The 16,987-nt window shown below is 41.9% G+C and overlaps 1 protein-coding gene across 2 annotated transcripts in view; it reads right to left on the bottom strand.

The window, feature by feature from the left end:
• LOC122563064 (ethanolamine kinase 1-like) overlaps positions 1-16,987 on the bottom strand; it is a 49,819-nt gene extending 32,832 nt beyond the window's left edge. For both annotated transcript variants that reach the window (XM_043716427.2, XM_087973485.1), the window contains exons 1-2: positions 16,710-16,987; positions 3,978-4,237 (exon numbers count right to left, since the gene is read on the bottom strand). In XM_043716427.2, the coding sequence (XP_043572362.2) occupies positions 3,978-4,237; positions 16,710-16,856 (407 nt within the window). In that variant the 5' untranslated portion in view covers positions 16,857-16,987. The remainder of the gene's footprint in view (positions 1-3,977; positions 4,238-16,709) is intronic.

The raw sequence follows: 16,987 nt of genomic DNA, 5'->3' as shown, positions 1-16,987 counted from the left end.
CAATATGCAGTTTCAAGTTGACAAATGGGTAAAGCAATGAATTAAGAGATCTGCCAGGCCATGAAATGTGCCAAAAGAAAAAGGTTACCACAGCAGGAATAGGCTGGTCAATCTTCCACGATTACCCTAGGACTGCAGGAAATGTAGCGGTGTCCCAGGCACTGCTGTTAGCAACCAAGTGCTCGGAGTTTTGAAGTAGTCAATAATGTTTACATCCCAGACAAGGCCAGTATTTGCTGCCTAATTACCCTCATGCAGGTGAGGAGTTAGCTTCCTGAGCCATTGCAACCCTAGAGTTTCAAGGCTGCTGCAATGCTACATTGAAAGCACTTCCAGAATTTTAACCCAGAGACAGTGAAGAAGTGGAAATATGGTTCTGAGTCAGGATATCAGAGGGGAGCTTCTAGATGTTGATACAGCACCCCTTGACAACCTAGATTGAAATAGGTGGTGGTTTTGAACCCAATCTCAAAGGGAGCTTGGTGAGTTACTGTAGTGCAGCTTGCAGATGATACACACTGCTGTCATTTTGCACCAATGGTGCAAGGACTTGTTTACATTGGCACTGGGATATTAATCAAGCAGATTGTGTCCTGGATCCAAGCTTCTTGCATTGGAACAAAGTCTTTACATATTGCTAGTACTGAGAAAGGTTAGTGCCTGGAGATTCCATGAGCAATTATAAAGCAGTCCCTAAAACTTTTTCCACATTTGGGTTTCTGCATCAGATTGGTTCAGCTGTCTTAGGAATAATAAGATTTTTTTTTTGGGGGGTGGGGGGGCACATTTTGTTCAGGCTTTTTGTCATGCACTCATCAGGACATTTTTGTAAGAACAACAATTTGGTTGGGGGGTGGAAGTTATGCTGTTGGAGAGGACAGTGCCAATTGGTTAGCAAGTGGACTCATTCACATGCTATTTTGATTGTAGCAGTTAAGTGCTACAGTGTGCTAAAATTTTCATAATAGAACAAGATTTAAAAAAAGGTGCACTCCAAATTGCAAACATTTTCTTAAACAGTGACTTTGCCACTGTTGGAAAAATAATTTGTCAAAGAAATACTTCAAGAGCACAAACCAGTGGCCTGTTGAGTATATATTGCTACACCTCACGTTATCTTCCTCCTGTTTAAAAAAAAAAGGACATAGGAATTAGGACCAGTAGGCCATTTAACCCCCATTTCCACCCCCGACAATCACGAATCTATCCAACTCAGCCATAAAATTCAGTGACCTTGTGTTTACAACTTTTCAGCAATTTTCAGTGACTATAAGAGGAAGAGAACAAATTCTTATCTCCATTTACAAATCCAAAAAAAATTAAAAATCTATTGCTAGCTCTACTCTCTCCCACAAGGTAGAGAGAGAGAGATCGAATGAAAAAAGATTGAATGACAAAGGAATGAGAAGGATCTCTTTATTACTCATGAGCAAAAGGAGTTTCGAAAAAACGTTTTGATTACCCAGCCCAAGAAGTGAACATTTTTGTTGCCTTGGTACAATGAGCACTGATCGTACAGAAGGTTTGGTTCGGCCTTTGAAAGAAATTTTCCAAAAAAAAAAAAAATTAAAATAAAAAAAGCTTTCTTCCTTCATTCATTTTGGGGAATTCACAATTGCCAGCATTGAACCAGCAACCTGCAGGCAAATCTGTTCTATACTTCATTACTTAGTGAGAAGTGGGATCAGGAAAGGAGATTAAAAACCATAACCATCCATGGGTGTAAGAAGTCAACAGTTGACTTAAGTACAAGAACATTTTATTCCAGAGAATGAAGTGTGCTTTTTGGATTGACTTTTGGATAGTATCACAACTGCCATCACAGAAATTCTCATAAGTCGAACAATGTTCATGCAGTTTAGCTTGTAACATCTGAACTTACCCTTGAACATCCACTTTGACAGTTCATGACAATGAACATATTCAAGACCCACTATACTGCACAGCTAATTGAAAAGCTATTTGGGGTATCAATGACTAATGTACTGAATGCTCATTGGAAGGGGTTAAACATGCATTAAAAACAGTTAGACCTCTGTACATGCAATGTAGATGATTCCTTCAGCACACCATGCAAATTCCAGACCTAAACTGATGCAGCAAGCATGGCACAAAATAAAAAAAAAAGTTAGTGGAAAGTGCAGTGACCTAAACTGACCTGCCACTCAGTACTCAGCAAGAAAACCAGCCTCCATATGAAAAGGCATGTCTCTTTGCTAAAGAGATTGTGGTCCAGGCAGCAAGAAATATTAGTCTCCTTGGTTCTTGTTTGCCTTCAGGTTACAAATGCTTCTACACCAGACAGAAACTGGTTTTAGTTAGATTGGAAGATAGGTTTCCAAAAATAAAAAAGATATTCTGCTAACCACAAGGGAAAATAAGCAGTGATCAAACCAGTAAAGAACAAGAATTTGAGATAGTTGAGATTAGTTCAATACTGCAGAGATATGAACAATGTTAAATGACATCCATGATCAGCCACAGCACCCTAGTGAGTAATACACACATCAGCACATGTACAGATTTACCTTTTTCCAGGCTCAAACATTGTCACTTAACTGGAAGCAATCAAAACATTACATTCCCCAAAGTCCAAAGGAAATGAAATCCTATTTATCCAGAGGAATGGCTGTCTCTAGGTTTCTCTGCAGTTTTCCTCACATTCCAAACCCCTCTGACAAACAGTCTACAATTTGACAAGTTGCCAGACCAAAGAAAGTGTTGAGATTCCTTCACAATAGTGGCAAAAAATGCTGGGAAAGCAGCAAAAAGCAGTGGTGACAACTGGTGGGCTTTCCAAGTTGGTGTCAAGACCATTTGACAAAATGTAGATCCACCAATAAATAGTGTCATGAGCTGCATCAACTCTGGTCACGTGACATTGTTGATACCTCCATTTAAAGTGAGATTGCCCTACATAAGCTTTCATACTTTAATTACACCCTCCAGCTATAGCGTTGCTACAGTGAGATTCAGCTCCTCAGTCTAGAAAGCAGCATCTAAGCCAAATGCTGCAGTTACCATGTGTTTTGTTATACAACTAACAATATTCAAAATTTAAAAAAGGATAGAAGGTATGATTTCAAAACAGCCAAGTTATGCTTTACCTGGGTGGAATCTCTTCACTGATTCATGTTAAAAATAAGACTTTATATGTACCATTTGCTGAAACCAAATTGGGAATTGTCACTAAAAACATAGGACCGAACAGGTTAGTGAAATAGACTGGTTTCTAAATATTGAAGTGGACATTCTACATTTTGGGAACAGAAGAGTGAAACATTCCTCAGGAAAAGGAGGATCATTTGATGAGGAAGACTAAGCACCACAATGAAATTCAGGTGAATTAGGTCTTGCGAATCTTTGACCATTTAAGTTAGCAGTTGGAAAATTAGCGTCTAAACTGTAATATGGATGTAAAAAGAATCAAAGCTGAATCATACAGCTGGCAATGAAAGGTGAATTTAAAACAAAACCCAATTACATTTGATGGAAATCTGCAAGGACAAAAAAGGACTTGACTGAAACTCAGTTCAGAGCTACTTACAAATAGTCCCAATGTTTGGAATGCATAGAGTCAAAACGAAAAAAATCTATACAGCTTTGAGACGGAGTTGGAAGAGGCAAGTTGAGAGCTTATTCTTATGACGACAGTTCACAAACAAGTCCTTCATTAGAAGGGCCTCATGCTCATCTCCAAGAAAAAGGGGAGATTTTGTCCCCCTCCCTACCTGTCCAGTTTATTCAAGAGAATTATCACAATGGCAGTCAAACTCTAATTGGTCTTTGGAGAGCTATCAGAGTGCCTCATTGTGGTTTGACATTTCCCCCCACACAGCTCCCCATAAAATTAGATATAAGCTGTCGCGATTTTGATCAGGGTTAAAGATGACAAAAGTGAAAGGGCAACAAATCTTCACCTGCTCCACACAGCACCACCACAAGTTGAGGCAACACATTAAGTAAAATATTGGTACCTGAACAGAGTTGGCTCCCGTACACTTTGCGGGCAGAGTGCCGTTCCGTGCATGAACTCATAACAGAGACCATTCAGAAATGTGCAGTAGAGTTTTGGAGCACAACCATTGGCTTGCAGGACCTGGAAGCTCTTCAGTTCATTGTCCCGATCCACAAACAGCTCAGTCTTATTGCCATAAACTCTCACCAAGACAACATCTTCCATTTGGTTCCCCAGATAGCAACCGACTAGTTTGTTTGTAATTCCATCTGTAAATAACTGGGGAGGTGGTGGTGTGGAGACAAAAAGAAAGATGGTTACCCACATAATGGAGAATTCTGGGACAGCATTGTACCAGCAGCTTATAGGTACTTTAAAATAAAATGATTTTAAGTGATGCCCTCCTTTTGACTCTTCTGTTTACAGTAGAAATAATTGCAAGACAAGTTTGGAGTAGCAAGTTGAAAAAAGTTACATTTCACTTTCCCCTCCAATGAAGCCTCATTCCCATCTCCACTTGCCATCCTTTGGAGTGTTGGGAACATGCAAAGGCACAAGTTCAAGCCAATAGCATGGATACTAACCTGCTGTACCTTGATCCCAGGAATGAATTGACCATCAAGACAGTTCTGCTCAGATGGATTTTACCATTTGAGGAGCACAAATCATCTTGAACTCAAAAATCACTGGTGGCACACCAGTGGTTAGCACTGCTGCCTCAACGCCATAGACCTGGGTCCAGTTCCTGCCTCAGGCAACTGTCTGTTGAGTTTGCACATTCTCCCAGTGTCTGCGTGGATTACCTCTGGGTCCTCCGGTTTCCTCCCACAGTCCAAAAATGTGCAGGTTACATGAATTGGCCATGCTAAATTGCCTGTAGTGTTAGGTGAAGGGGTAAATGTAGGGGAATGGGTCTGGGTGGGATGCTTTTCAGAGGGTCGGTGTGGACTAGTTGGGCTGAAGGGCCTGTTTCCACACTAAGTAATCTAATCTAAAACTGACTTGTAAAAAAGTTTTACTAGCATGAGGATTTAAATTTGACACCTTTCGCCTCCCTCTCCCCCCACACCGCCCCCAAATTCACATCCACCTCACTTATCCACCAGATCTTAACTATTCTGGAACAGATTTAATGACTGACAGTTTAACATACTGCCTTCACAATAAGAGATCTGGTCGTATAGCTGATAAAAGCACTTAGATGTACAGCATGGAAACAGACCCTTCGGTCCAACCTGTCCATGCCGGCCAGATATCCCAACCCAATGTAGTACCACCTGCCAGCACCCAGCCCATATCCCTCTAAACCCTTCCTATTCACATACACATCCAAATACCTCTGAAATGTTGCAATTATACTAGCCTCCCACTTCCTCTGGCAGCTCATTCCATACCTGTACCACCTTGTGTAAAACTTGCCTCTTAAGTCTCTTACATCTTTCCCCTCTCACTCTAAACCTATGCCCTCTAGTTCTGGACTCTGACCCCAGGGAAAGGACTTTGCCTATTTACCCTAGCCATGCCCAATAATTTTGTAGACTTCTATAAGGTCACCCCTCAGCCTCAGACACTCCAGGGAAACAGCCCCAGCCTGTTCAGCCTCTCCCTATAGCTCAAAATCCTCCAACCCTGGCAACATCTTTGTAAATCTTTTCTGAACCCTTTCAAGTTTCACAACATCTTTCTGATAGGAAGGAGACCAGAACTACACATAAATGTTCCAACAGTGGCCTAACCACTGTCTGGTACAGCCACATGACCTCCCAACTCCTGTACTCAATACTTTGACCAATAAAGGAAAGCATACCAAACACCTTCACTATCCTATCTACCTGCGACTCCACTTTCAAGGAACTATGAACCTGCACTCCAAGGTCTCTGTTCAGCAACACTCCCTAGGACCTTACTATTAAAGTGTATAAGTCCTGCTAAGATTGGTTTTCCCAAACTGCAGCACCTCATCTCATTTGTTGGAATTAAACTCCATCTGCCACTTCAGCCCATCTGATCAAGATCCTGTTGTAATTGGAGGTAACCCTCTTTGCTCTCCACTACACCAATTTTGGTGTTATCTGCAAACTTACAAACTGAACTTTTTATGCTTGCATCCAAATCATGTGTAAAAAAGTGATAAAGTAGAGGACCTAGCACCAATCCTTGTGGCACTGCACTGGTCAGTCTGACTAACAACCCTCCACCACCAGTCTTCTACCTTTGAGCCAGTTCTGTATCCAAATGGCTAGCTCTCCCTGTATTCTGAGAGACTTAACCTGGTTAACCAGTCTCCCATGGGGAATCTGGTCGAATGAAAAGAAGAGGACTGTAGATGCTGGAGATCAGAGCTGAAAGTGTGTTGCTGGAAAAGCGCAGCAGGTCAGGCAACATCGAAGGAGCAGGAGAATCGATGTTTCGGGCATAAGCCCTTCTTCAGGGCTTTCGTCCGAAACATTGATTCTCCTGCTCCTTGGATGCTGCCTGACCTGCTGTGCTTTTCCAGCAACACATTTTCAGAACCTTGAATGCCTTACTCAAGCCCACATAGATCACATCTAACACTTTGCCCTCAATCCTCAGACTTCTTCAAAACACTCAAGTTTGACAGACATGACTTCCCATGCACAAAGCCATGTTGACTATCCCTAATCAGTCCTTGCCTTTCCAAAGGAGTGTACATTTTGTCCCTCCAACAAGCTTGCCTACCATGGATGTCAGGCTCACTGGTCTATAGTTCCCTGGCTTGTCCTTACCATCCTTCTTAAGAAGTGGCACCATGTTAGCCAAACTCCAGTCTTCCAGCATCTCACCTGTGACTAGTGATGATATAGATATCGCAAAGGGTCCAGCAGTCACTTCTCTAGCTTCCCACAAAGCTCTAGGGTACACCTGAACAGGTTCTGGAGAATTTATCCACCTTTACACGTTTCAAGACATCCAGCACTTCCTCCTCCGTAATATGGAGATTTTGCAAGATGTCACCATCTACTTCCCTACAGTCTATATCCTCCATGTCCTTTTCCACAGTAAATACTGATGCAAAATACTCACTTAGCATCTCCCCCATTTTCTGTGGCTCCACAAAGGTCACTTTGCTGATCTTTGAGGGGCCCTAGTTACCCTTTTGTCCTGAAGGATTTTGTCCTTTGGATTCTCCTTAATTCTATTTACCAAAGCTATGTCCACTTTTTGCCCTCCTGATTTCCTCTTAATTATACGCCTATAAAATCAGGAGAAAGGGAGGATGGCAGATGCAGGAGAGTGGAGTGTGAAGTGCTGGAGAAGCACAGCAAATCAGCTGTGTATTAACTTACATTTTGCATCAGTAATTTCCAGATCATTCAATGATAGACAGAGGGAAAATAAAAAACAACCATGAAAGCTGCAGATTGCTGTTCAAATAAAGGTGGTTGACTAAAAATAAAAGCTTACTCAAGGTTTGAATCATCACATTGGGCTCAAACTCTGTTCCACTCTCCACAGATGCTGCTAGACCTGTGGAGTTTTTCCAGCAACCACAATATTCTGTATTCAAATATTGTTATTATTCTTACTTGGTCCAGCCACAGACTGATGCTTTGCTCTACTGTTGGCTTTTAGCCCCCTAAAACAAGTTAACTTGGTTTTAAAAAACATTAAGAGCCACACTATCACATTCTCAGTGACAAAGTAGAGCTGCTGACTGTCCATAAGTTAGACTTCTCTTTAGGACATGGCTGCCAAAAACGTGAAAGATGTAAAAAGAAAGTTGAGAGATTAAATCAATATGAAAATTTGTTTTTTCCTTTAAAGTTGTCTTTGGATATTTAATGGGGGCAATTGGGAGGAAAAGAAAGAAGTGTTCCAACTGTTTGTAGGAAGTGCACCTCTCGACAACTATGCAACTAGCAAGAGAATTTAAGTATCATCTTGATGATATCAAGTACATCCAAAAAGGCAACTAAAAACCAAAGGTTTAATCTAGATGGGTCTGTTTAAACCAAAAATACTTGAAACTTATCCATAAGCAAACATTTGTTTAGGGACAATTATAATGCTACTTCTGGTAAATAAATGTGTTTCATAGCCAGTTAGTAGGTATAATTACAGGACTAAACATTTGCTCAGCAGTCAAAACAATTACCTGTTAGCTCAGTTGGCTGGATGACTGGTTTGTGATGTAGAAAGATGCCAGTGTGGGTTCAACTCCTACACTGGCTAATGTTACCATGGAAGGTCCCATTTTCTCAACCTCCCCCAGAAGCAGTGACCCCAGGTTAAAATGCACCATTAATCCTCACTGGGGAAACAGTGTTTATGGCTCTCTGAAAGGATGGCAATCTTACCTTTACCTCACCAAAAGGTCAATACTGGAAGCAGGCTGAAGGGAGAGGGGAGGAAAGCAGTTTACTTACTACAAAGTCATTCTCCAGAGCACAAAGTTCTGAGACAGCCATACAAATACTTTGGACACAAGCCCAGATCAGAGGCTAGGAATTATACAATTAACTCACCTAGACCTGTCCACTATCTACAAAGGCACAATTTAGGACTGTTGGAATATTCCCCACTTTCCTGGCTAAATACAGCTGCAACAACCAGAAACTTAACACCATCTAGGACAAAGCAGCAGGCTCACTTGATATCATGTCTACGAATATCCACCACTGACACACTGGCAACCAGCTAGCTACAAGATGCACAGCAGTAACTGATCAAGGCTCCTTCGACAATGCTTTAAAGAGAATCACATCAGGCACCAAGAAGGACAATGGGAACATCACCTGAAGGCTACCTCCAAACCACACACCAGCCAGACATGTAACCATATTACTGTTTTCTAGGATTTCTTCTGACTGAGAACTCTCCTTCCTAACAGAAGGGAGGATATAACCTGACTGCAACAATACCAGAAAGCAGCTCACCACCACTTTCAAGGGAAGCTATAGAGCAACAAACATTAAGTTCAGCAGTGATGTCCATGTGATGAATGAATAACATGAGCTATGTTTACTGAGACAATTAGTTTAGTGTCACATTGCAGCTACATTTCAATGCTGAGTCAGTCAATTCAATCCAGTTCTAAAACAGGATGCTACTTGCAGGTATATATGGACAGGTTGTCAAAGGGTTGCTGGGGGTTTAAATATGCAGAGGTTGAGACAGTTTGGCATGATCAAACACTTGGCTGAAATGATGGGTTGACTGGCTTCCTGCCTTTAAAAACCTATTCTTTAGATGGGCTAATTCCTTGCCCATTTTCAATGGTTTGTTTGGCACTTTTCACATCTAGTTTTAGTTATATCAGCACATGACTGCTGCTCTTCAATATGGGTTCCAACCGATCACCACATCTCAGATACATTGACAATGGAGGGCACAATACAGATTTACTAGTATACCAGGGTTAAAATAGTAGGCAGATTGCATTCTCTTGACCAACTCGTAAATTGAAAGTGTTCACTGATTGAAGGAGCAGAGAAAATATTTCCTCTTAAATGGCAGACCGAGAGAATTACTTTAGCAAGACATCGAGGCTGCTGAGGGGTGATTTCATACAAGGTGATGAAAATCTAAATTCTCTTCCTGCAACCAACCACTGATGGGGCAACAGGTCTACAGTCACTTCTCAGACATTATGAATAACTTCAAAAATAGTTAGTGCATCCTGAGTGTCAACTTCACAAAACCAAAGTCTGCCCAAAATCAAGTCTAGTCAGATCAATTTGAATTTTATGTTGCTTATTTCTGTAAACTGTTGTTTCCAGTTCACCAAATTGTAGTAGCCAACAGCATTCAAAGATAGATTTAAAATGGTCTTATCCCACAGTCAGCATCAGCACAGGTTATAACTGGCCTGGTGCCTTTTAAAAATAAATCAATGGTTCTGATTGTGTAGTTGGATTTCCAATTTGCTTTCCACCAATCCTACATCATGCTCCTGCTCCACTGTGGTTAGGCAATAAGTACAGGTCTAGCCAGCAACACCCACATCCTGAGAAGATTTAATTTTAAGATTAGATTAGATTACTTAGTGTGGAAACAGGCCCTTTAGCCCAACAAGTCCACACTGACCTGTCGAAGTGCAACCCACCCAGACCCATTCCCCTACATTTATCCCTTCACCTAACACTACAGGCAATTTAGCATGGCCAATTCACCTAGCCTGCACATTTTTGGACTGTGGGAGGAAACTGGAGCACCCAGAGGAAACCCACGCAGACATGGGGAGAACGTGCAAACTCCACAGTGAGTCGCCTGCAGTGGGAATTGAACCCAGGTCTCTGGCACTGAGGCAGCAGTGCTAACCACTGCCACCCATAATTTTTTTTTTTTTTTTTTAAAAAACTCTTCAACAGTAATCTGCTCCCACATCATTCTCCCTTACTCTGAAAAGCTGCTATTTACCAATTTTATATTATCTACAAAAATTTAGTCATTGGCATTACTTAAAGAGCCAAAATTTGACTCAATGCTGCACAAGACTAAATCAAGGTTTTCTAGAAAATCATGGAATGAGGGCATCATCAGCTAGACCAGTATTACCCATCCCTAATTGCCCAGAGGGAATTTAAGAGTCAACCACATTGCTGTGGGTCTGGAGTCACATGTAGACCAGAGCAGGTAAAAGATGACAGTGCCCTTCCCTAAAAAGGGTATAGAAACCCATCTGGTACACTTTTGACAGTGGATTCATAATTAGACTCAACTCTAGATTTTTATTGAATTCAAATTCTACTGTCTGCCATGGCTAGATTTGAACCTGGTTACCAGATTACTACCTGGGTCTCTGGATTAAGAGTCCAGCAATAATACCACAAAGCCATTGTCTTCCCCATTGCAAATTAGTGGCAACTTAGCCATGTTTGTTAGCAATTCACAGCAGGTACTTTTATCCTTACTGGATGACCAAGTTGGTTAGTTCAGTTGGCTGGATGGCTAGTTTGAGGCAGAGCAAGGTCAACTCCTGCATGGAGGTTACCATGAAAGTCCCTCCTTCCCAACTTTTCCCCTCACCTGAGGCATGGTGAAACTCATTAAACCATCACCAGTCATCTCTAATTAGAGAGCACCCACTGGTTCAGTCGAGCTGTGATCAATTTACTAGATTACTAAGCAGCCAATTTCAGGGTTGCACTGAGACAGCACCACACTCACTCAGAACAGACATGATCCTTTACCAGTCATGCTAGCAGGCTACATTGGCTGCCAGTGGCTAGAATCAGTATTTTGATTCTAACTTGTGTAGCTATCCTTCAACTATATTTTGCTGGCACAATATAATCTACTTTGCAGCAGTCTCAGTATCAGGCCATTTGCAGAGATTCAGTCTTGAATAGACAGTAGAATGTTTGCATTAGTGAACCAATGCTGCTGAATAAGCACACTGATTGCTTTACAATTCAATAGTTACAGTGAATACTGCCATAAATCCTGCTCAGCCTCCAACATGTTGGCAGCCAGTGCTATCAGTAGGCCCTCTGAACATTGGAATCTGAACAGCAACATTGAAAAATCTCATTTACAGCTCGTGAAATTAAGAGGCTGAATTAAAAACATTTACACTGAAGGAAATGGTACATTGTTGAGACATTACAATAGGAATCTTACTCTGCATTTCATCTATCCTATTAAAAGTCATAGTGCTACCAGACCATAGTCTAGCTCTGAGGGAGATGACTAGTGGTCATTTAACTAGAGGGTTACCATACCTCAGGCAGAGGGAAGTTGTAAAAACAGCACCTTCAAGGTAAGCTCACGTGGAAATGGATTCAAATAGCACAGGTTCAGTCACAACCATCCAACTTACCTCATCCCATTAAGCTGCTCCAGGATTATGCCAAAACAAACTGAAAAGTAACAGCATTTCTCAGATAAGCATCTTGGTAACATGAAACTTTGACTACTTCCACATGATCTCATTCTTCAAGCCCAGTTATTTAGCTGCTCACCAGCTCCATCCCTAGATGGCCAGTGATGCGATACTTCATTTTAGGTTCCTAATAAATTTGGATACCCAGACGTTTCAATGGCTCTTATTTGGCTCTTCACCAGAGACAGCAGGTTGACTAAATGCCAGCATTTTGGCTCCTCTTTGAGAGGACAAGATTTTTGCATTGACCCAAATAGCCTCAGTTCCTCATCCAAGATAACATGGCTACATAGCTTTTCACATGGAGGACACAAACTGCATAGAGGTAGTGGCCCTTCTTTACATGTGCACAGTAAATGGGCAATGAACAGCTAGCTCAGACAGTCCTGAGACTGAGGAGCCCTTCTGAACTCTTGTGTTCATCAGCCAGGGCTCCCTGATTGCCCCAAGTTAATACAAAACTCAACAGATTTCAGACAAATGAGATCCACCTGCTCCTGACTCCAAATACTACATGACTTTAATCAAATACCTTCTCACTTAAAGCATTGCACTGACTGAACAGTGACAAACACTAAAGTAACAGGGAATGACAGCTTTAAGCACATATATCCCAAGAGAACTAAAGTGCAATATCTCCAGTGATGCCTCCATCTTCAACATTACACATTCTAGAATAGAGTTCAAGGCAAGGACCTTCCTAGAGACAGATAATGCCTCAGGTTAATTCAAATCTGGGTTAGGAATTTAGAGGTAATTTCCTAGACCATCAAATCTATTTTAGGAATGATTCACCTTACAGACATTAGCTGAACCCATCTCCATTCATTGGCCAAATGGGATCACGAATCAAATTCAAATAGCAATTCTGAATTAAGTTTCTAAAGACTATGGTCATGACTGTAAGCAGTAAAAGCTCTATGGTGCTCCTCCATACTTACGCACAGGAGTTCACTTTGAAATTGGGCACAAGTGGAGGAGAGGGGGTAACATCCAGCAAGCAGCTGTTAAAGAGTTTAATGTTCAACAGGTACCCATTCTAGCAGAATGGATTATGTAATGCTGAATAATAGCAGCCATCCACTTTCCAACCTGGAGAGAGAGGTTGATCTCCTGATGGATCACGTAGGGATTGTAATGACAAACAAAAGGCTCAAGGTGATTTGCAGCTACAATGAGGAAACGGATCGCAAAAACAAAGTGGCATGAACTCCACCCCAAAAATCATGCACTTGAATTCCAGATATTCCTGAATGATGCAATCACTTCTATTTAATTGCCCAATTTCATACTGCCTTAGGACTACACTGCAATTATAGCACTGGCAATGGCCATTCAGCTGACTGTAATAGCCCTTAGCATGAAGCCAGCTCCTCGAAATCCAGTTAGGAATAGATGAACAGGACTAGCTCATTTAGCATCATCTTAAAAACTTCAGTCATGGTTGGGTTATAGTTTAACCTCATACACCCTTACCTGCTCTTTGGCCATTTCCTAACAAATTCCTTTCAAAAAAAAACTTGTAATCTGACTCAGCAGCCACTCAAAACAGAATATGTAGTACCTGCCCTCTTTATAAAGCTTCAGCTCACTTCACCTTCTGATAATTCTAAGCATTTCTGGTTACTAAGGAGTTACAGAGAGTCAAGAACAAAAACAAGCACAGACATCTAAAAAGGAGTTGTCATTTAGGAAACCGTCTCAATCACACAAGCAGTATTTTACCTGTCAAGACTTCAAAATCTACCATTAAACCAAGGCATGCAAATCTAGTTCCTACTGTAAATAAAATGCTGTCCTTACTCAAGGACATTTCTACTATAGATTCTTACATCTGCACTTACAATACAAACTGCTTGCACTAACCTGTCACTATGATTACACAATTTGGTCACCCTCCACAAGTTGCTCAAATTTCTGCCCAACAGTTTCCTTCTCTGTAACTGAAAATTAAGGGAAAAATGAAAGGAGGTTTCAAACAATTCACATTAGAGGATAAACATGACAATAATTTATCCAAATTGCTCAGCTTGTTTACCAGAGAATCAACCTCAAACAAAAAATGCCTTTTCAGTTACTATTTCCAGCTTACAACCAGCATGACAGCATTTCAAGTAATTCCAAGCATTGAGCGAGCACATCTCCAGGAAGTGACAAGTGAGTGGCTTGTGTCTACTCACCCTGAGAGTTGCAGTTGGTTGAAAGAAAGACATTTAGTTATCTAAAGTGCTGCGTTCAAGTCTATTCCAAGATTGATGCAGGGATTGCTACTTTAATCAGAAGATTTTTCTGCCCATATTCATTCTTTACTAGGATGTGGACATCACAACTAAGGCCAGCATTAAGTTAAAAATCACAACACCAGGTTATAGTCCAACAGGTTTAATTGGAAGCACACTAGCTTTCAGAGTGACATTCCTTCATCAGGTGATTGTGATGAAGGAATGTCGCTCCGAAAGCTAGTGTGCTTCCAATTAAACTTGTTGGGACCATAACCTGGTGTTGTGTGATTTTTAAACTTTGTACATCCCAGTCCAACACCAGCATCTCCGAATCAAGGCCAGCATTGGTTGACTACCTACCGGTTTTGGAACAAAGCAGTTCCAAGAGTCAACCACATTGCTGTGGGTCTGGAATCACATGTAGGCCAGATCAGGTAAGGATAGCTATTTTCCTTAAAAACCATAAACAATGAAACAGATGGATTTATGTAACAATCATTGTGGTCACCATTATAGCAGCCACCACAGTGAATGTGAAAATTATGCTGGTCATACACATTACTAGCCAAGTAGCATTACCACTAGGTTACCATCTCCCAGAATGTACTGTCCTTCAATTAAGACATTAAGTGCCTCCTTACTGCCCTCCCATGAAGAGGCAGTTTCTATTGGTTCTATTCCAAGAGCAGTTTCCTGGCCAATACTCATCCCACAAAACATCTCAGAAACAGATACTGATCACCATATTATGTTGGAGAGAACTTACTGTGCAGATTAGCTGCATTCCCCACATTACAGTAGTGACTAAACTATTTACGTACTTTTAAGTGTAAGGTATTACAATATCCCAAGAATACAAAAAGGCAAAGACTACACATCTAGATCAAGTTCTTAACAAGTACACAGTAACATTAATATAGCTGAAACTATCTTCACTACACTTTATCAGAGTCATGCATTCAAATAAGTTGGTTAATGTGTTTTTAAATATCAACTGGCTCAGACACATTACAACACCTATGGGCAAGGTGAAATTTTAATCAGAACCTTCTGGCCCAACAGCAGACACTAACACTGCATCAGGTAATCCAAGCTGGTATGCAATCAAAGTACCAATCAGGCCTGATTTTATTTAGGAGAAATGAGAGGACTGCAGATGCTGGTGAACAGAGTCAAAAAAAGCATGGCACTGGAAAAGCACAGCAGGTCAGGCAACATCTGAGGAGCTGGAGAAGTGGCATTTTGTAATGTAGCTTCTAAGATCAGACTATTTCCAGATTTGTATGACTGTAATATACCCCAAAAGTTAATTTAAACAAAAATTGTTATAAGAGTTACACATCACAAGATAGGATAAATAGAAAGTTAAAAGATCACTTCCAAGGAGTGAACTTTTTCTTTAGAAGAGAAGTTATGAACCAAACAGCTGAGGTAAATGCATTAAAGAGTGACAATACAGCTGAAAGAAAGTAGTTTGTTGTAAAAACAGAAGTCACAAAAATCTGAGGATGGAAAACTGCTGGGTTAAGAACAACTAGTCTTTGGAAAATAAAACTGCAATACATTTGCACAGCCTGCAGGATTAAGTGCAGATATTTTCCTCAACCTGTTCATAAAAGTTACTGAACACCTCTAGAGCAGGTTGGACTTCATCCCAGGTCCCTAGGCATGGATACTACCACTACAGAACAAGAGTCCCCTGGGGTTACTGAACTTCAGGGTCATTAAGTAAGTTACAAATTTCAACAGGCATGCAAGAAAAAGTACACCAGGATTCAGCATCCCAGAGATTAGGGAACTGTTTACCAGCTATAGATCCTCAATCCAGAGTTGGGGGCTTGGGATTGGGAAAAAGTGGACAGACAACATCTTACCACAACCTTGAACCCTGAACTGCAGTTAATTATACAATGCAGCTCACATTACAGATTAGTGGATCACATTCACAATGTGAATGGATAGGAACCTCTTTCCTAGGATTCTTGATCACTCATGGCACAACTGCTCACTTTCAACAGGTGTAAAGATTGGCAAAAGGAAGGAAGGGAGAGCGAGAGAGAAAAAGGGTGCTTGACAATGAAGGAGTGGGAGTGGGGTAGACAAAGATAGGGAAAAGTGATGCCTGATGAAGGGCTTTTGCCCAAAACGTCAATTCTCCTGCTCTTGGGATGCTGCCTAACCCGCTGTGCTTTTCCAGCACCACATTCTGGACGCCGATCTCCAGCACCTACATCCTCACCAGCCCAATGGGGGGGGGGGGGGGGGGAGAAAGGAAGAGAGAGAAAAAGGAGGGCAGGAGGGGGAAGAATTGAGCCAGGCAAAAGGCAAAGAGGGCGGGAGGCTGAGTGTGGTAATAGGTAGCAAGGATTGATAGGAGAGAGGAAGCGAGTCTGGCAATAAGGGGGCGGGGGAAGGAGAAAAGAGGTAAGTGGGCAGAATCCAGTTTTGATCAGGTAAAGAAAAAAAACAATGTATCCCCAAACAAAATGAATCGCTGCACCAGCCCCGCGGTAGAAAAATGTATCAAAACGGAATGTATCGAGCCGCCGCCTGATGCAACAATGTAACCATTTGGGATTGTTGCTAGTTTCCCAGCTGTTGGCAGCGCAGCTGGCGATGCTGTCAAACCCCAGAGCAGGCACCACTCCCACTCCCAATCCCAATCCCAATCCCACCTCTTTACCTTGGTCTTCACCTGGCTCACGTCCCACTTGGGCCGCAGCTTCCCGACCAGCGCCAAAGCGCCCGGGATCACGTCGTTCTCGTCCACGTAAATGGCGAACTTAAGCACAGCCGGCGCCCCGACCGGAACGTGCACCTCAGTCTCCATGGCCCGGCTCCTGTACCCAGCCAGGGCTCTGCCCGGGTTATATGTGCACCGAGGGACGGCCCGGGGCTCCGCCTCCGATTGGAAAGGGGCAGAAGTCGGCTTGTTGCTCGGGCACCGGGAGCAGGAGGAGC

This window comes from Chiloscyllium plagiosum, unplaced genomic scaffold (assembly GCF_037043375.1).
Source record: "Chiloscyllium plagiosum isolate Xiang-an unplaced genomic scaffold, Cpla_swu_hap1 HiC_scaffold_26, whole genome shotgun sequence".
Lineage (NCBI taxonomy): Eukaryota > Metazoa > Chordata > Chondrichthyes > Orectolobiformes > Hemiscylliidae > Chiloscyllium > Chiloscyllium plagiosum.
The sequence above is the reverse complement of the archived record's forward strand: the minus strand, read 5'-3'. Positions and strand labels throughout refer to the sequence as shown.